General features: G+C 37.9%; 1 gene segment (V, D, J or C); it reads left to right on the top strand.

Annotated features, from left to right (window-relative positions):
• The window catches only part of LOC112621335, a 90,219-nt gene extending 74,740 nt beyond the window's left edge, over positions 1 to 15,479 (top strand). Inside the window, 4 exon segments of the C gene segment in view lie at positions 5,539 to 5,582; positions 9,442 to 9,771; positions 12,958 to 13,005; positions 14,892 to 15,479. Coding sequence covers positions 5,539 to 5,582; positions 9,442 to 9,771; positions 12,958 to 13,005; positions 14,892 to 15,034 — 565 coding nt within the window.
• The last annotated feature ends 5,828 nt before the right edge of the window (positions 15,480 to 21,307 follow it).

Below are 21,307 nucleotides of genomic sequence, written 5' to 3' on the forward strand. Positions count from 1 at the left end.
TTTTTTTTTTTTTTTTTTTTTTTTTTGTAAGCTTAATAAAAAGTGTTATAATTCATTACTTACATTTTTACATTTTATTACTTAAATCTTTCATGGCTGTTGAAATGTAGACAGCTTCTAAGACTTCTGATACTTCCCCACATGGTCTTGGAATAAGGAAAAGCAGAGGACAAAAAGGGATTGAGTGGACATCATCCCATCTATGACAGGTGCAAAGGGCAACTGACAGTCCGAAGTAACAATAACTTATAATTTTCAGATAAAAAGACACAGAAATAAGATGTTTCCATTCTACCTTACGAAGTGAAGTCTCTCTGAATTATTGCATAAACGGTAAGAGAAAACCAATCAGTTTTTAGCACCTCCTGTGTCCCTGGCTCTATTGTAAATATCTCACAAAAGTCCTGGGAATTAGGTCTAATCCTCTCCAATTAAAAGATGAGGAAACCAAGACTCTGAGATGTGTCTGCGCCCAAGGGCACATCACCAGGAGTGGAAGAACTGGAATCTGAACCTGGGTTTTCCAATTTTAAAGTGTCTTTTTCTTCATTCCCAACTTCCTGAGATAATAATTTATTTCATAAGAATCTTTTAAAAACTCGAGAAAACTTGTTAATGTTTATTGCTCCAGCCACTCCGTACATCTCCACCATCTCTGCAACAACGCATAAGCCTCTTATTGGCTTATGGCGACCAGCTATAAAACCATCTGCTTCGCACAAATTGCTGTCCCAGGCAGCACCCTTTCTTTCTGATCACGCATATATCTTCCTAAAGTGCAAATGTGATCATGTCACTTTCTTCTCTAAATTTTTTTAGCAAGTCCTCATTGTCTATTCTTCTTTCAAAAACGTTTATTTGAAAATACTATAAAATAGAAAATTGTCCACGTTCTTACTTCTTCAAAATTAATGTGTTAAGTTTCTCCTACCTCGTTTCCATCCTATACCCCTTTACTCAATGGATACAATTATTCTCCTACATGTTCCTTCTGGCCATGTGTAGCTTTGTAATTTTAGTTTTCATCTATTTTGACCCTTTGTTATCTGGGATGAGGTACAGTGATATTTTTATTTTCTCAGGTAATTATTTTCCTAATGCCCGTTTCTAAACAACGCATCCTTTCCTTTCAATTTAAAAATGCTGCAGCTTGTTTTAAATAGGTACACATATTTGACATATTTTCTGGAGAATTTATTTTGTCTATTTCATTATTCTTATATCATTATCATATTATCTCAGTAGCTTTATGATAAGAATTAAGATCTACAATGCCAAATATCTATTCACTGTACCATTTTTCAGAAAATTATTTTTCAATCATCTCATATTTATTCATTCCTATAGAGTTTAAAATCAACTTATCTAGTCCAACATTAAACCTCACACCCTACAACAACAACATCATGTCGTAGTAATTCTGACTGGAATTGCTGGAAATTTATAGATGAATTTAGGATGCATTGGCCTCTTTATGATAGAAGATTTTTATTTAACAGTGTATGTTTCTCCATGTACTTAGGTTTTATTTTGTGCCCTTAGGGAAACTAAATACTGTGTTCTTCATATCGTTCTTGTATTTTCTTGGTAAATTTAATAAAAGATTTTATAATTCATTACTTTTTCACATTTTATTACTTAAATCCTCCATGGCTCTTGAATATTGACAGCTGCTAAGACTTCTGATGCTCCCCCTCATGGTCCTGGAATACGGAAGGCCAGAGGACAAAAGAGACTGAGTGGCCATCATTCCGTCTATCACAGGTGTAAAGGGTCATCGACAGCGCCACGTCATAATTTTGAATTTTCTATTAAAAAGAAACCCTTTCCAAACATAATTTTCACCCAGCCCCATTGTCCTCTTCATTAGCTTGGGGGCTGTGAGCCGCCGTGTATGGACAGGTGCCCTCTGTGACCTCATTTATACCTTCCTGAATGAGGACTCAGGGGACTTAGAGGCTGGAGCAGGGTGGAGCTGGAGTGGACATGGAGGTCGTCAGACCTGTCCTCCTCAGTCCTTGCAACTGAACACCTCTTCTGTACTCAGGTGTTCAGTACAGTACTCAGGTGCTGTACTTCTGTACACAGCAGACTCCGGCTTAAGATGGCAGATTTTTCAACATATCAGATAGCTCGATTTTTTTTTTTTTTGATCATGCCTCAGTATAATTAAATAATCTATTATTTCATGGGAGACAGAATTCTACAAATTTCTTCTGTTATTCCGGGAGAAATAATAAGTCATTGCAGAACACATTTTCTCATTTGGCATTGCTTTGGTAAAGCGTCGTGTTGCCAAATGATAAAAGCGGCTTTTTGAAAGTGGAGACCTTGGTTCAGATTTCTCAAGTATATCTGCACTGACACATTTGCATTTTCAGTTACTGAAGAGTTTCCTCCTTTCAGAAGTATCTTCCCAAATTGCCAACAGAGAGGCCCTGGTGTTTGTGGAAACAGAAGGGCTTTTCCTTTGATGTAATCTCAAAGCAGTTTCAACACAATTGAACACCTGGAAATTAAAAAAAAATACAGTTCTCTGAATACTTTTCCTGGTAATTTAGAAAAGCCTGCTGTTTTCTCTTCCTGCTTTTTTTTCCATTTCCCTTTTCTGTTGGTGCTTTTCAAGAATTACTGCCTTAGAAGAAAACAGGTAATTTATGAGGAAAAAGTACAAACTATCAGATGTCACAAAACCTATATTCAAGGACTTCCAAAAAAGCCAGAAGATCAAATTGCTAGTTCAAAGTTGTTGGATTGCTAGTCATGTCATGAGGATCAGAAGGCTGAGATTTTTGTAGAAGCTTAGACCAGTGTGATAGCACTGGTTGGATCAAGATATTTGCTGAAGGGACTAAGCTCATAGTGACTTCGCCTGGTAAGTAATTTTTTTTTCTGTTGTTATCCCAGTAATGAAAAACAGATAGATACTTTTTAGAAAAAAATGATCAACCTTATCTGAATCTGTCACATCCCTGGCCTCAGTATACGAACAGCAATTTTTCAAGTTAGCTGAACATGGAAACAAAACGATTTTGTACATAATATCTTCCCTTCCCTGTCTGTAAGTGGATTAAAATTCTACTTTTTGAATACACACACACTAACACACACACACACCTAACACACACACACACACACACACACACGGTAGACTCTGGAGAGAAATTAAAATGTTTTGAGGACCATGTCTGTAAACCATTGCTGCAAGTCCTTCTTCCAAGATAATTTTTTGTAGGTCTTTTAAGCGAGAGACATAAAAATGGAATTTTATTAATTACTTCTTCTCTGTATTTTGAGATACAACATAGTTCTTCCTTCTTCTGCTAGCCTGCCAAATACATGTTACTGATTTTGATCTCATCCTGAGACGCAGTACGGAAAAAATTACTTAGTATAGTAAATTACTATAGAACTTCAATATATCCCACTTATTAGTGCTCTAGTTTCTTTGAGGGAGGCTGAAGTCAGTCAAAATTTATGCTATTGGGACTCTTGTTATATCACCTGGAAGTGGCCCAGTTTAACAGAATTTGTAAGTTCAACCAGCCATGTCAGCTCCAAGGTCAATGAAAAGAGTCTTCCTGATTTTACATCTTCATTTCTTCATTCATCCTCTCAGCAAATAGTTACTGTAAACAGTTTTTGTTCTGAATGCTGGAGATAAAAGGGCAAAGAAGCACAGTCTCAACACTCAGAAGCTGCCAGTCTGGCAGATAAGTATTCTAGATTCTGGTTTGGTTGGGCCCTGCCCATGTTCTTTGACCTGTGGCTGCCGGAGAAGCAGAAGGTCTTGGGTTCATGAGCTTGTTTTCTTTCTTAATTTATGTAGCAGTTATTGCTTATAAGATCTATGTATTGTGTTTGGTGGGTGGATTTGACAAAATGACCTGATATTGTTCCATTAAGGAGAAAATTAATATTAGTACAGTTTATTGAGAGCCAGACACAATGGTAAATAGTTTCAGTGCTTTATCTCCTTCCTCATCAGACCTATGCAGGAGATCCTCTTAGTCCCATTTCACAGATGAGGAAACTGAGGCCTAGAGAAGAGCAGTTACTTTCTTAAAGTCACATGATTAGTCACTGTGGCAACGACTGGGATCTAGCTAAGGCTATCTGTTTCCAAGTGCCTGGTCTGGACCCTTATGTGATATTTAGCATTATTAAGTCATAGTTTTATACTTTGAATATTTCCTCTTCTGTAGCTTGACCCTATGAATGGACTTTTTAGTTGACTATTTTTCTTGTACCAACTTCCAATTTGTATTACTATTTGTGTATTAATATAATTATTCTACTTCTAATTATGGCACTGAAATGACCTCTCTCTCCTCCAAAAAGTCATATGGAATACGCATGCATAAAATATTCAAAATATAATTTTTACGGTATTTCTATAGAATGAGTCGTTTTGACATCATTCCGCTCAGTTGTCTTTCTGTATTGGCATCAAATTTGCTAGATATGTTGAAACTGATGAAGGAGCCATTGCAGCTATGCTGTATTGCAGTGCTAAGTTGCGTAACTCAGAGCTGTCTTGGATTCTCTGTGGAGTAGCACACGATTTAATTCAATGACACTGTAAGGGTATTTTCAAGTCAAAAGGAGCAGTCTTTCAGCAATGAATCATCATTAAGAATTCATATTTTGTAACAACTTATCTGGTATTCTATCAATGAGAACTGGATTCTAAAAAGAAGTTACTCTATTTATTTTTATTTTTATTTTTTGAGATGGAGTCTCGCTCTGTCACCCAGCTAGAGTGCAGTGGCACCATTTCTGCTTACTGCAGCCTCCGCTTCCCAGGTTCAAGAGATTCTTCTGCTTCCGCCTCCTGAGTAGCTAGGATTACAGGCACCTGCCACCAAGCCCAACTAATTTTTTTTTTTTTTTTTTTTTTTTTTGGTATTTTTTAGTAGAGATGGGGTTTTATCATGTTGGCCAGGCTGGTTTTGAACTCCTGAGCACAAGTGATCCACCTGCCTCAGCCTCCCAAAGTGCTAGGATTACAAGCGTGAGCCACCATGCCTGGCCAAAAGGAAGTTACTTTAGAATCAATCTAGATACCCATCCCTCCATACATATGAATCACAAAATACCTATAAATCATATTGAGTATCTATTTACTGAATGTCAAACATAAGAATCCTATTACTGTCTGTCTTTGAAAATTAAGGAAATATTAACTCTAAATTACACTTAAGACAAATTGTATACATGAAAACTCTTTAGGGAATATTTAGAAGATTCAGGTAAAATCACGAGAAAAGTTAAAATCAGACTCTCTAATGTATGTGATACAAGGAGAGAATGTACATAACCCAAAGTGCCTAGGGCAGGGTGAGGTCAGTTCTTAAATTCCTGATTGCATTCAGAACTATTATGATTATGATTTTGTTTGACCTTTGTCTTGACTTAATGTCAGCCAATTTTTATGTCTTTATGTAAATATTGAAAAAAATGCTGGCAAAATTTTAAGACAAACACAAAGGTAAATTCTTGTAAAGGCTTCTCAGGTGGTGGGCAACAGTTTGGCAGAAAAGTCAAGCTATTTGGTCCCGGAACAAAGCTCATCATTACAGGTAAGTTTTCTTTAAATTTTGCAATGTAGAGAAGGGATGGGAGGCAGGCAGGAGCTGGCTCAGAATTCTAGGATTCCCTCCTGGTTTGGTCACTAATCATGGTGAAATCTCCAGAGAGGTCAGGTGACTTGGTTCATGCCATGGGAATCAGAACTTTTCCTGCCCTAGCATGGGAGACATTACTAAGGAGCTTAGACCAACTGCAAATCTCTAAAGGATGGAGGCCTTATGTTCCACTGGTATCTCTCTGTTAAAAGTTTTGTGAACAAGTTTAGTTTAGAGATTTTATTTCTTCAATTCTAAAAATAACCAATGGAAAAAAGTAAAAAACGTAAAAAAAAAAAAAAAAAATTCAGCTACCCTCCTCATTTGGTCACTGAAAGATGAAATATTTGATAATTTGACCAAAGAATGATTACTATCAAATGTCAAAGTATTTCACGGTGTGACCACATTTAAAAGTGACATAAGCTGCATTTGTTGTTATTTAAATTGGTCCAATGAGTTTGTTTATTATTTGTTAGCTTAAGCTTAAAGATGTAATTTTGCCTGGATGAGAGAAAACATCTCATAAAGATACTCTTGGTCTATTAGGTCCACTGAAATGAAAGTTTTCAGAGAATATTCACAAGTTGATAAAGCATTGAAAAAAATGAAAGCAGTTTTATAGTTTTATTTCTTTAATGCTTGAGATCATATGATAAAATTAACTTATAAGTTAAAAAGTGACCTTCTGATTCTCTTTTATCCAGTTGACTTAATGTGAATGGTAGCAATCAAAGTCATAATTTGTAGTTTTCTGAGAAGTGATTTTTCAGGAAAGTGCGGTGCAGGAAAAGGTATGGACTTTGTTTCTCGATGACTCCTGGGGCTGCCACTTTCTATGTAACTGCCCTTTAGGAAGTGTATTTTGATTCACCAAGTATTCAAATTATAAAAATGCTGGTTCATTATAGAAAAATTGGAAAACACAAAAATAAACAAAAAATATAATTCGATATTGACCCTCATCACATTATCTGTTAACTTTTATTTAAACATTTTTTTCTATGCTTTTTGTTTGTTTGCTTTACAAAGTTGGAATCATAGACTAGACACACAATAATAGATCTGGCTTTTTCACTTCACACTACTTCATAAACATTCTTTTCAAATGTCCTTAATATTTTGCAATAACAGAGCAAAGTTGAAAGTTCCGATTTCAAGTTGATCTGTACAATGAAAGTAATGGAGATTATTTATCTCGAAGGAATGTTGTATATATTACATGAAATTAAATATGGAAATTACCCACCAGAATGCCTGGCACTTGGTAGGTGATAGAAATATTAATTCCTCTTCCAGAATTCAAGTTACTACCCATGAGAGGTCTTTATACACTCAGGAATATAGATAAATGTATCAACCCCATCTATTCAACAGCTCACTTCAGAACAAATATCACTATTTGTAAAATGCTTTCTATTTCTAAAAAACTAATTGTACCTGCTTCTAAAAGTAATTAGAATGTTTTATATATTATCTCATAATACAAGGTGAATTTTCATTTTCCAGAGAAATTTTATACAAGTTTAAGAAAATATGTATTTCCCCTCTCCCAACTTGAATATGTAAATTTATAGGGATACAGGTAAAATAGTCAAATGTCTACTTATAACATTTAATTTCTTAACTGGATCATACCTACAAAGTTAAAGATTATGTCAATACCAATATCAGTTGAGAAATACTGGCTTTGGTGCCTTTATATTTCATTAAAGATTTTGTTTTGATGCTTCACATGCATCTAAAGCAACTACCTTAGAGCAACTTTCTAAGGCATCTCAGTTCTCAGTGTCCATTTTGGATTCCTCATATGATGGTGTCCCTGAATATTTTATTCTGAGAAACAATTATCCACTCACAAAATAAAAGGAAATTATTTTTTCCGATTTATTCCGTTATTCTACATTTGTATGAAGTAAGTAAAAACTACAGGGACCTTAGCCCCAAGTAATAATGACCAAATTCATGATACATTTCTTTGCTTTTTCTTTCCTTTTACCAGTGCTATCGCCCCAAACTAGCATTCATTGAGTTCATTTCATGTTGACATCTCGTCCAGTTAGACCTTCTGGATCAAAGCAGAGTATTTGAAGAACATTTTTTAATATGAGAGGTTACACAAAGACTGTACCATCCATAAGGCCCCCCCCCCCCCCCCCCCGGGCCTATGTTGTGAGAGAAAATTTTGGGAAAGAAAGCCTCATTTTATGTTCTGGCACTTTCTTTCTGTCTATATAAATTTAGTATGTAGGTGTCCCTATCACAGAGCTAGGATTTACAAACGTGTTCTCCATTCCTAGTGTCTTATTTGAGCTTGACCATTAAATAAATACAGATGATCAAAAGCTTCAAGGAAAGGAGAAGGAAAAAGGCCTGTGATTACCTGGCAAGGAGCACAGGTTAAAATTTTATCCCCAAATGTAGGAGAAAAAGGTAGGGGAATACATAAAATTCTGATAAGTGTATTACTGGATAAGATTAATGCAAGAGTATCTCTGAAAATAATCAATAAAAATGTTTAATAAGAGTTTTGGAAATGTTGCCATTTTGTTTCTAAATTCAAGAGATGGTGAATAATCTGGAGGTACAGCTGTAAATACTGCTCCACCCCAAAACTTGGAGGGTGCAGATGTGAAATTGAGATGTTATATAAAGATAGATATTAACTAGGAGGACTGCTCATGGTATATACATTGAAACTACATGGTCAACTTGATAGACAGTGCGTACACATGGAAGTAGATTCTCATTAAAACAAGTGACTATGTATTGTTAAAAATAAAAGTGAACAAAATGGCTAGGCATGGTGGCTCATACCTCTAATCCCTGCACTTTGGGAGGCTGAGGCAGGCAGATGACTTGAGTGCAGGAGTTTGACACCAGCCTGGTCAACATGGTGAAATTTGTCTTTACAAAATACAAATATTAGCCAGACATAGTGGTGCATGCCTGTAGTCCCAGCTAGTTGGGAGGCTGAGGTGGGAGGACTACTTGAGCCTGGGAAGTTGAGGCTGCAGTGAGACATGATTGTGCTGCTGCATTCCAGCGTGGGCGACAGAAAAAGCCCAGTCTCAAAAAAAAACAAAAACAAAAACAAAAACAAAAACAAAAAAACCAAAAAAAACAAAAAGCTGACATTTATTCATATGGGAAATAAGATAAATAGTAAGATTTTTAGAATGTGACATTTATTCATATGGGAAATAAGATAAATAATCAGATAAATATGGTGCATCGCAGAATCAGTGAAATGAAGAGTGGGAGGACACAAAATTGTGGAACATGAGAATGTGTGTTATTTGGTCAAAGAACATAAGTTACAAAGGATGGGAAATGAAAGTGGGAAAAGGACCAAAGAGTCTCATCTGTAGAGAGATCATTGAAGTTATCTGATCTTTTTCCCCTTTCCCCTGCCATCCACCTTGAAAACACCCTTCACTATAATGAAACTAAAGAGATAAAAAAGAAAATAAATATGTTCATGAACACTGGAAGCCTTGGTAGGAGGCAGTTAAAACTCACACTCCCTCACAGCATGTGCAGAATAAACAAAGGCCAGGTTTTCATCCAGCATCTGACACTTGAGAGCTGTGACTTTTGGCAAGTTATTTAACTTTTTGATCCTCTTTTCAACCTCTGTAAAATAAGCACAGTAATAAGTACTGTGCAGCCTATCCTGGATGAAAGGCCCCGGTGGACACTAGCTCAACGGCACCGTCTCTTTTTATTGTTATGTACTAGGCCATTCCAAACCGTGCAATGTGTGTGTTTCTCTCATGATTCTTTTAAATTCATATTCCATTTCTCCCCATAGATAAACACCTTGATGCAGATGTTTCACCCAAGCCCACTATATTTCTTCCTTCCATTGCTGAAACAAACCTCCATAAGGCTGGAACATACCTTTGTCTTCTTGAGAATTTTTTCCCGGATGTTATTAAGATACATTGGCAAGAAAAGAACAGCAAAACGATTCTGGGATCCCAGGAGGGGAACACCGTGAAGACTAACGACACATACATGAAATTTAGCTGGTTAACGGTGCCGGAAAAGTCACTGGATAAAGAACACAGATGTATCGTCAGACATGAGAATAATAAAAATGGAGTTGATCAAGAAATTATCTTTCCTCCAATAAAGACAGGTATGTGTTTACACATATCATCTCTCCGAACACGTCTTTGAAAGGGAATCCTGCATTTTTTCCTTTCATTATTAATGAAAAACAAGCATAAATCTTTCTTAATTGGTGTCACATTTAATGGTAGCATAAATGCCCTGCTACTTTTCTATAGAATTAAAATGGTGTGGGTTTTGGAGAAAACAAAATTGAAAAGGTTACGGAAGGTTTCTCAGCCTCAATTCCATTATCCAAAATAAGAAAGTCACATGCTGGTTTTTAGGGTTGTTAGATGGATTAAAGGAAACAATACACACGGAAGCATCTAGCAACGAAGCAAGTGGTAAATGCTCAAAAAGAGTTCTCCCTTCTCTTGATGACTTTACTTGATCTGGAAATAAGAACAAATATACGCCTTTCAGGAATGTTCTACTGAAGCAGGCAGAGTCACCTCAATCTTGCTACCCACAAAGTTTAACCTAAAAACGATGGGTTCATTGTTGACAAAATGATATTTATCTAAAAACAGTTCCAATTTTCTATTTCCTTTGCCGAGACACAAAGGGGAGGCAAATGTGCAAAGCCTGAGGGTAGTCTTACCACTGTGCTTACGTGATCTGATTTTTCCAGTGATTAGGGCAAAATAAAACGTATAGTAAGTTCCAGGACAGTGTATATTATACAGGCGACAAGTTACAGTTTTATAATGTGTTTTCCTTTACAATAAATTCTAAAAGTAAAATGTCTTTCTACCTGCCTTTTTTTTTTTTTTTTTTTTTTGAGACAGAGTTTCACTGTTGTTGCCTAGGCAGGAGTGCTGTGGCACCATCTCGGCTCACCGCAACTTCTACCTCCCGGCTTCAAGCGATTCTCTTACCTCAGCCTCCCGACTGGCTGGGATTACAGGCGTCCGCCACCACACCTGGCTAATTTTCGTATTTTTAGTAGAGATGGGGTTTCACCATGTTGGCCAGGCTGGTCTCGAACTCCTGACCTCAAGTGATCCATCTGCCTTGGCCTGCCAAGTGCTGGGATTATAGGCGTCAGTCACTGTGCCTGGCCTAAAAGCACAATGTCTTTCATGCGCTTCTCAAGGCAACTACGTTAAGGAGGACACTGCTCTTAATGTCATTCTACAGTAGATTTCTAATGCTCTTTTTTGGAAGTTTGTTTTTTTCTGAGAAAAGCTAAAAATATAACATAGAAATGATCATATTATATAATCAATGAAGTGCTTTTAAAGGAGATAAAACTAATCTGGTCCACATTTGCAACCAATGTTGATTGAGAGAGAGAGAGAGAGAACTCAGGATACTCTTACAGATTTTATTATGGGGAATAGTTACTTTATTCTTTTTATCTCAATCAATACATGGAAATAAGTAATAGTCATTTTCATTTATCTTTTAATAGATAAAATTAACCTAAGGTAAAGAAGAAAACATTGAAAACCCATTAAAGTCAGCCCTTAAAGATATTTGGGCATGCAGACATGATAACTAACATTTGCATTCGTGAGACTTACCCAAAACCTATGCCTCAAGTCCATTTTTGAGAATACATGAAATAAAGATCTCAGTGAGTGCATAAAACGGCACACCAGAATCATATCCGTATAGATAAGAACACATCTACTAGAAAAATAATAAACCCAAACACCAATGCAACTCTGTTTTCTTCTGCTTTAAAATATATTGTCTTTGTTTGCATGTTTGCGTCTTCCTTTTTTTTTAAAACATCACAGATACATTCAACTCTCACCTCAGGTTTTATTCAGAGAACTATCAATGTGACTTGGCCCGTCTCTTTCTAGTCCCAGAAAGAATTGCACTGAAATGCTGAGCTCCTGTAATAAAAACGAGCATTTGCTGAGAATAATTAACATACTGAAAGAGATTTTCTTAGAGTACACAATGGTGAGATTATATTGTCTCTTTATAAATTACTTTCTATCTATTTCTGTGAATTATTTCTACAGAGCACTTTTCACATGTCCAATTTCTTTTCTTCCCCTATGACTACTGCCTGAATACTGGCTCTGCTGTTCACTGATATGACTCTCGGCAAGTTGCCTGCGCTTTTTAAACTTTATTTCCTCATTCAGAACATGGGGCCATACATAATACAACTCACTTCAGTGTTATTGGGGAATTAAACAAAAAATGCATGGGAAGCATTTAACATAGTTCCTGACACAATAATGAACACTCAGTAGATATTAGCTTTTGTTAATGTTGTTGTTATGTCCAGAAGCACTGTATCTCCAGAAAATCATGGGTACTTGCTAGGGACATTGGAGACATGCATGGTTTGGAAAGGAATGACTGCTTTTTTCTGCTTAGGTGAGAAATTTTTCTAAGTCAGACTCCTTCAAACATGTAAGATTCTGTTGTGGATTCTAGGACTGAAAGAATTCTTGGCCGGGTGTGGTGTCTTACCCCTGTAATCCCAGCACTTTGGGAGGACAAGGCAGGAAGATTGCTTGAGCCCAGGAATTCAGAACCAGCCTGGGCAACATGGCAAAACCCTGTCTCCACAAAACATTACAAACACTAGCTAGGCGTGCTGATGTGCCTGTACTCCCACCTACTCAAGAGGCTGAGATGGGAGGATCAAATGACCCTGGGCAGTTTGAGGCTTCAGTGAGCCATGATGACACCACACTATACTCCACTCCAGCCTAGGCAACAGTGAGACACTGCCTCAAAAAAAAAAAAAAAAAAAAAAAAAAAAACAAAACCCAAATTAACCTTTTTGCTGGTCTCATGTCAGCAGTGTTTGTTAAAGGCTTTAAAGTAGCCACTTGTTCTGTTTATTTTTCCACTGAACAAGTATTGATCAAAAACATACTTTGTGGCAGACACTGTGCTAAGAGCTATGAATACAGAAGGAAAACCAAATGATCTTGGATACTACACTCCAGTTGGAATAAAAAAGAAAAAAAATATTCTCCATGAACTTCAATATATTGATGTGCAAAACCATAATATATGAATTAGATCTATCTAATCACATAGAATTAGACCAATTATTTTTGGAATTGTGGGCTCATATTTTTAATAACTGTCCTCCTGCCTCTCTGTTGACAGGTTTTATCAATATTCATTTAATGACACACACACACACACACACACACACACAAACATACACACACATCTTGACAAATAATGGGCATGAATAATTGACTAGTACTTGCTCTCATTCTTCTAGATGTCACCACAATGGATCCCAAAGACAATTGTTCAAAAGATGCAAATGGTAAGTTTTTGTGTTTTTTACTTCCTCTTGATCATTTTAACTTTTGAACTTCTCTGCCTTGAAAAATCAGGGAATGGATTTTGTTAGGTTGGATGCTGCAGAATGGACCTTGTGATATTTTAAATTAGTCCCTCATTTTCTAGGAGTTGTATTAACAAAGCAAACTATTGCTTTGGGGTATGAGATGGCTGTAAATTAGAGGGTAAAGTGATATGCTTTTAACTATTTCAAAAAACATTTTATTCATCCATGTGTCTTTTTTTTTTTTTTTTTTTTTTTTTGAGACAGAGTCTTGCTCTGTCACCCAGGCAGTCACGATCTCAGCTCACCACAACCTCCGACTCCCAGCTTCAAGTGATTCTCCTGCCTCAGCTTCTCAAGTCGCTGGGACTACAGGCGCATGCCACCATGCCTGGCTAATTTTTGTATTTTTAGTAGAGTCGGGGTTTCACAGGCTGGTCTCAAATTCCTAACCTCGTGATCTGCCCCCTCGCCCTCCCAAAGTGTTGGGATTACAGATGTGGGCCACTGTGCCCGGCCTCATGTCTTTTGTTTTAATGACTGGGGAAAACATGATACCATGTTGCTTCTTGAGTTGTTTTGTTTTAGTCTTTGGTCTTTGCTAGTAGCTAATAACAGGAACCAGTGTTTATCAAGTGCTTTTTACACAGAAGGGTTTGGGCTATGTTCTGCATTTTCTTGTTTAACCCTCTTAACACCCCTATAAAATGGTACATTATTTTTTTCTCCCAATTTACAGTCCCTTTAAAGCAAATAATTATAAAAATCCCTATACATGTCACACAGCTAGATCTGGGATTTCAAATCAGGCCATCAAACAGTTTATGTACTTAGTAAGTTTCCTATTATTTTTCTGCAATAGAGTCAGATAGCAAGAAATTACAAAGCCAGGAACCCGAAAAAAAAAGGACATAATGTGGGGATGGGTGGATGCATGGACTTTGCAGAGTGAACTTTCACTCCAGCTCTTTTAATGATTAGGTGTAAGTGACCTATATTTTGTGAGTAACATCTTTTTTAATCAGCCAACCACGAATAATTATGCCAGATTTACAGTTACTGAAGAGATAAGGGCATGAATGTGAGATGTCTAGCATAGGGTATCTCATTTAGCAGACACAGAATGAGTACTTGTTTCTGGCCTTTTCTCTCTACATACACACAAAGAATGTGACTAGAAGCATTGGCTCTAGCCTTGCTCAACTTTCTTCTATTTCCAATACCAAGGGGCTCTGACTTAAGCTGCCACACCAGTCAAGGAGGGGCAGTAACACCTCACTTAACGAAGGGCGGGAGTTATGAACACATCACTTTTCCACACCAAGTACTGATGTTTCTGGAGTTCTGACATCATAAAGACAAAACATGTAAAATGGAAATTTCTGCAGGCAGAGACTCAGCCTTGTAGCTCATTGAGTAACCACTAGTGGTCCACCCCCACTGTCTTTACTATTCCTTGGCAGCATATATATCTTGCAAAACCTCAAATAATATTAAATGCAATCACCCAATAATAGCATAGCCATAATCAGAGACATTTAGGAAAGACAGGTGAGTGTGCCGCAACTACCTAACACATCAGCGAATCTGGATTAACCACTTTCTTTGCTTTCCTACAAAGCAACCTTACTTTTTAATAGCTTGGAATGTTCTATGTGAATTTAGCAGAGGTTGTTAATCAACTTGAAAGCTGAACTCTGACTTATCTGACTCTTCGTGGTGGTGGTAGCAGTAGATGTTTACTTTTAGGTTTTGGTGGTGGTAGAATATCACTTCAACGTAAATCGTCAGAAATAAGTATTTGTGAACCCCTCTCCCATTAATATGTCTTATTCTGTAAAAACAACATGTGAAATTTCTCTTAGATGCACTACTGCTGCAGCTCACAAACACCTCTGCATATTACATGTACCTCCTCCTGCTCGTCAAGAGTGAGGTCTATTTTGCCATCATCGCCGTCTGTCTGCTTAGAAGAACGGCTGTCTGCTGCAATGGAGAGAGATCGTAACAGACGGTGGCACAAGAACGCCATCTTTCCTCATCGGTTATTGTCCCTAGAAGTGTCTTCTGAGGATCTAGTTGGGCTTTCTTTCTGGGTTTGGGCTATTTCAGTTTTCATGTGTGTACTATTCTATCATTGTTGTAAAATGGTTTTCAAACCAGTGGGCACACGGAAAACCTCACTCTGTGATGACAATGAGGAATAGCCATGGCGGTCTCCAGCACCACTCTCTCCATATTCTCCACAGCTCCTCCAGCCAACCCAAATAGCCACTGCCATGGTGTAGACAGTCCACGGCTTCTAGCCTTGTCCCTCCCTTAGTGTTCTTTAATCAGATAACTGCCTGGAAGCCTTTCATTTTACACGCCCTGAAGCAGCCTTCTTTGCTAGTTGAATTATGTGGTATGTTTTTCGTAATAGGCAAAATAAACTTTAAAAAATGAAAAGTTGACTTTTGTCCATGTGTATTTTAATTGGATGATATCGAATTGAAAATCCAAGGTAAGAAACCTCATGGCAATTGGGCTATGGAATTCTGTGTTGGTTGTAAGAATGGTCCAACCTATTTGGACCAGAAAAAGAAATGGTCCATTTCTATTTCTTTCCCTGAGCTAGTGTCTATGACACCTTCTAAGAGGAATCATAACCGAATGAAGGAGCCCATGCGGCTTCTGTTTTAAAAGTCACCAGAGTCACCAGATTAAGTTGGTTTAGGACATTCCAGTGGCAACAGGACACCATCTCCTGTGACACGTACCATGCGAGTTCAGCTCTAGAGTGTTTCGCAGACACCGTGTTTCCTGATCCTCACGATACCCCCAGGAGAGCTGCCCTAACACCAGAGAGGCAGCGTGATGGAGAGGCTCAGCACAGGCTCTCTGGTCCCAGGAATCCTGGGTATGGTGTTTAGTATCTGTGTGGCCTCTGATGAGTTCCAGGAACTCTATGTGCCATAATCTCCTTATGTAAAATGAAGTTATAATGCTCCATTTCCTGAAGTTATGTGGATTAGATGAGTTAATAGCACCTGGCACACACAAGCCCTCCACAGTATTGGCGTGCACTGTTGGTAACTCTACTCTAGAGACAGTAATAAACCAAAAAGTACCTGATGCAGGCATCAATCAACTTAGAAGTTTATTTTGCCTAGATGAAGGGTATGCCCAGAAGAAAATAACACGGAATCACCGAAACAGTCTATGGTCTGTGCCTTTCTCCAAAGATGAATTTGAGGGCCTCAATATTTACAAAAGGAAAGTGGGCTGGAGTGGAAAGAAGAAGTGTGTAACAATCCACACGTTGCAAGAGCAAGGGAGCAGGCAGGGGAACTGCCAAATTATGTATTCATGTTACACTCAGTAGATCAGCACTTTACATAAGATACAGTGAACATAGAGTAGCTACTTCTGGAGCTATTTGACCTTTCATCTGTAGTTCTCTGTTTAGGCACAAAAGGAAAGGCAGCTTCTCCCATGAGCCAGCTTTTGGCTTATTTTTTTCTGAAACATAGCATGGTGAATTGGGGTCCCGAGTTTTCCTTTTCCTTTCACATAGTAGATTCCACTGGAAAATAAATAGATGTGGTGTTGAAAAATAATGTTCATAGCATAACCCTATTAATCCTATTGTGAGATAAATACATTTGAACATTTACATGGTTCTAAAACACTCAAATTTTTATTTAGATAAATATGGATGTACATATATAAGTATCCATGTACATATATATATGTTCTGATTTACCCTTCTTACACAGGGAGTGTACAACATATATTATTCTGCACATCTCTTTTCATTTATAAATCCTAAAGCTCTTTTTATGTCTGTATACAGGGACACTTCACTGCAGGTATTATTCTCTTTTTTTTTTTTTTTTTTCTGGATGCAGTCTCGCTCAGTCTCCCAAGCTGCAGTGCAGTGGTGCCATCTCGTCTCACTGCAACCTCTGCCTCTCGGGTTCCAGAGATTCTCCTGACTCAGCCTCCCCATTAGCTGGGATTACAAGCTACCATCAAGATGCCCAACTAATTTTTGTGTTTTTAGTAGGGACAGGGTTTCACCAGATTGACCAGGCTGGTCTTGAACTTCTAACCTTAAGCGATCTGCCCACCTCAGCTTCCCAAAGGCCTGGATTTACAAGCATGAGCCACTGTACCCAGCTAAATATCGGTAGTTTTCACTGGTGAACATACTTTTAATCAGTGTCTTGGTTTAGTTCCAATCTTTTGCTATTATAAAGAATGCTGAAACGAATAATAGTGTTTTATGTCATTTGAACATGTACACTGGTAATTCTGATAGGTTCTGCCAACTTGCCCTCCATAGAAATAGCCCTAACCCCTTCTCCCACAATGTGTGTGAAAGCTGAGAGTGTACTGCTTAATGTTGGGGCTTTGCTAATTTGACAGGTGAAAATAGTATCACATTGTGTTTTTAATTTGCTTTTTTCTTCCTGTGAGTGAAGATAAACATCTTTTTCTGTTTAAGGTCTATTTTATATTATTCTGTGCCATATTTGTTCGTGTTCTTTGACCATTTTTTCTACTGAGTAATAATACAAATAGGCATGACACTCATTTATATGTGTGTCTGTGTATTTCTGCAGACAAAGATAAAATGTTCCATGCATGGTAGGTGGCTGAAAAAATGACAAGTGATTGTGTGTTTTCTGTTTTCTCCAGTGACTCCTTTTAAAGTAAACATTTTAATACATTAGATTTAAAACAATGTGTTACTGTCCTCTCACCCTTCTACATCCTTTCCACATTTAGAGTAAATACGATACTCCCTAGCCCTTCATTTTCCCCACCAAGTGGCACACTGTCTCCAACCTTCTCTGCATGCTGTATTCACTCCTGATCTTGTACACTCGTGTGCTGAGTCAATGAACAAGAGGCTGATTGAAAAATTAGTTCAGGGAAGTCCAGAAACCCTCATCCCAGGATCAGCATGGAATAAAATTTGAAAATGACTATGAGAAGAAAATGCTAACTACTTCTGTGATATTGGAGAGGGGGAAGTTTTCTTAAACAGCACTGCAAAACACCCAAAGTATATGGCAAGAAAAAAAAGAGTTTGACTCCAAAATTAAGAATTTATATTTAATGAAAAGATATTTGAGATAGTTAGTCGGTAGACAGATTTGCCTAAAATATTTGTTCCACCCCAAATTCACAAAGGATAAATGTCTAAAAACCACAATGAACTTACTCAAGTCAAGAAATGAATAATAATTACTATTATTATAATTTGTTTATATCATTTATATTTATTTATGATATGGCAATATAATATAATACAATAATAACATTCGTTGACTGTCACTTGCTACACACTGTGTGTATTATTTTATTTAATCTTTACAAATCTATGAGGTAGTTGATCTTTTTACTTATTAAGGCGAGGAAGCTAAGACAGAGTTTCATGAGGAAGCTTGTTCATGGTCACACAGTCAATAAATGGCAGGGCCAGGCTGTGTCCCAGGCAGATGGGCTCTAACATAAGTTCTAACTCCAGCTTCGTTGTTGGTATGCTTAGAGGACGTGAAAGGTAATTCATACTTCAGTGAATACTAACTATAAAAAAGGACCTCAGCTTCCTAATAATCAGATCTGTGCCTTCTTTTTTTTTTTTCTGAGACAGGTTCTCACTCTGTTGGCCAGGCTGGAGTGCAGTGGTGCAATCTTGGCTCACCGCAGCTTCTGCCTCCTGGGTTCAAGCGATTCTCCTGCCTCAGACACCAAGTAGCTGGGATTACAGGTGTGCCCCACCATGCCCAGCTAATTTTTGTACTTTTACTAGAGATGGGGTTTCTACTAAATCCCTAATTTTGTGTTTGCAGTAGAGACAGGACAGCTTGATAGCTATCAGATCGGCAATAAATAAATAAATAAATAAATAAATAAATAAATAAAATGAGCGTTTCTGATAACATGGCCCTGGTAGCATTTAGTGAAGATGTGAGTGTGTGTTCCCCCTGACCAGCAATGCTGGGAGGACATTCCCAGGGAAAGGCTTACCAGGGAAAAAGAGGACCCTGTGAGGGGTCCATCAGAGCTCCCTGCTGATAGCAACATGCCTGTGTTTGGGGGAATGGATGGATGGAATGCAGGGGCTGCCAGCCGTGGAGCGATGAGCAGCAGAGAGGAGCATGAATGAGGGGCATGAGCTGGTGTGCAGACGTGGACAGGTAGAAATGGCATGCCAGTACACAACGAAAAACACAGTATTCATGAACAATTCTATATACAGTCATGTGTTGCTTGACAACGAGGAAGCATTCTGAGAAATGCGTCCTTAGGCGATTTCATCCTTGGACGAACATTGTGGAATGCACTTCCATAAACCCAGATGGCACAGCCTACTACGCACAGAGGCTATATGGTGTAGCCTGTTGCTTCTAGGTTACAAAGCTGTGTAGCATGTTACTGTACTGAGTACTGTAGGCAACTGTAACACATTGGTAAGTATTTGTGTATCCAAATATATCTAGACATAGACAACCTACAGTAAAAAATAGGATATACAAGTGTAAGTACAAAAACACCTGTATAGGGAACTTACCGTGAATGGAGCTTGCAGGTGAGCGAGTAAACGAGTGAGTGGTGAGAGGATGTGAAGACCTAGGACGTTGCTGTCCACTCCTGTAGACTATAAACACTGCACACTTAGGCTACACTAAATTCATCAAAACATGTGTTTCTTTCTTCACTAATAAATTAACTTTGCCTTACTGTAACTTTTTTACCTTTGCGACTTTTATTTTTTAACTTTTTGACTTGTAATAACACTTAGCTTAAAACACAAACACACTGTACAGTTGCACAAAATATTATCTTTATATCCTTATTCTATAAACTGTTTTCTATTTTTAACACTTTTAAAACATTTTTGCTAAAAACTAAGACACAGCCACACATTAGCCTAGGCCTACAGGGTCCAGATCTTCAATATCACTGTAGTCCAGCTCCACATCTTGTCCCCATGGAGGGTCATCAGGGGCATAACACACATGGAGCTGTCATCTCCTAGGACAACAATGCCTTCTTCTGGAATTCCTCCTGAAGGGCCTGCCTGAGGCCATTTCACAGTTAACTTTATTTTTTTTTTTAACAAGTAGACGTTGTACACTCTAAAATAATGATAAAAAGTATAATGTGGTAATTACATAAACCAGTAACATGGTCATTTATTATCAAGTATTATATACTGTGCATAACTGGTTGTGCTAGACTTTTATGCAACTGGCAGTACAGTAGGTTTATTTACGCCAGCATCCACAAATGAGAGTCATGTGTTGTGACATTATGATGGCTACGATGTCACTAGGTGACAGGAATGTTTCTGCACCACTATCATCTCACGGGACTGTGGTCCATGTGGTCCATCGTTACTGAAATGTGAGGAAGTGCCTGACTCTAGTGTTCACAGATATGGAGGATCTAAGGACAGATATCAAATACATTAGATTGGGCACCTATGGGGGAACAGGAGTAGGGAATGAAGGAGAGAAAAGAGTAAAATAAAAAAACAAACGTGTAAAACTACATATAACTGACAAGGATTAATGGTGATAATGTACGAGGCACTGAGAAATATGACAGAATATCAAGCACCGATTTCAGGATAACTCATTGAAGCCTCATGTTTATGCTTTGAGACTTAATTTTGCACAATGAATAACCCATCCATCACAAACAGTGGTTCCAACGAGTAAATAACGATTAGGGTAATCCAAAGAGCTCTTTTTCTTCAGTTGTCTGTGGAAAACGTGACATTTTCCTTCAGGTAAAATCCGTGTATGCTGGCTGCCAGCACACAGCCATCTGACTGGCCTTGGCCGCTGGCCATTGGTCTTGGCTTTGTCCCACCCCTGCAGCAGCCTTCTTCTCCAGGATGGTCAAAGCTCACCCAGAGCAAAGATGCTCTGCACTCAGGAACACTGGATTCAGGCACTGATCCAAGCCCCTGCACAGCTCTGTGATATAAAAATGAGAAGAGGAGAACTTGTCTTTTAGCCCAAACATTTTCCAAACCACAGGCAATTACCATGTCCTTCAGAATCAAGGCACATTAGGTACATTGATAATAATTCCTGTATTTTTTAAGACCACAAAACATTAAAACATTGAAAATTATAAATAGATAACATCGAAACATGGTGGGAATTTTATTTTGTATGCATGTGTAGATTGACTTACGGTCTTTTTGCTTTTCCAGACTGGGCCAGAACCAAGTACCTGTAAGAATCAGCACAGTTCAGTGTTTTGTATCGATTGC

Source organism: Theropithecus gelada, chromosome 3, assembly GCF_003255815.1.
Source record: "Theropithecus gelada isolate Dixy chromosome 3, Tgel_1.0, whole genome shotgun sequence".
Taxonomy (NCBI): domain Eukaryota; kingdom Metazoa; phylum Chordata; class Mammalia; order Primates; family Cercopithecidae; genus Theropithecus; species Theropithecus gelada.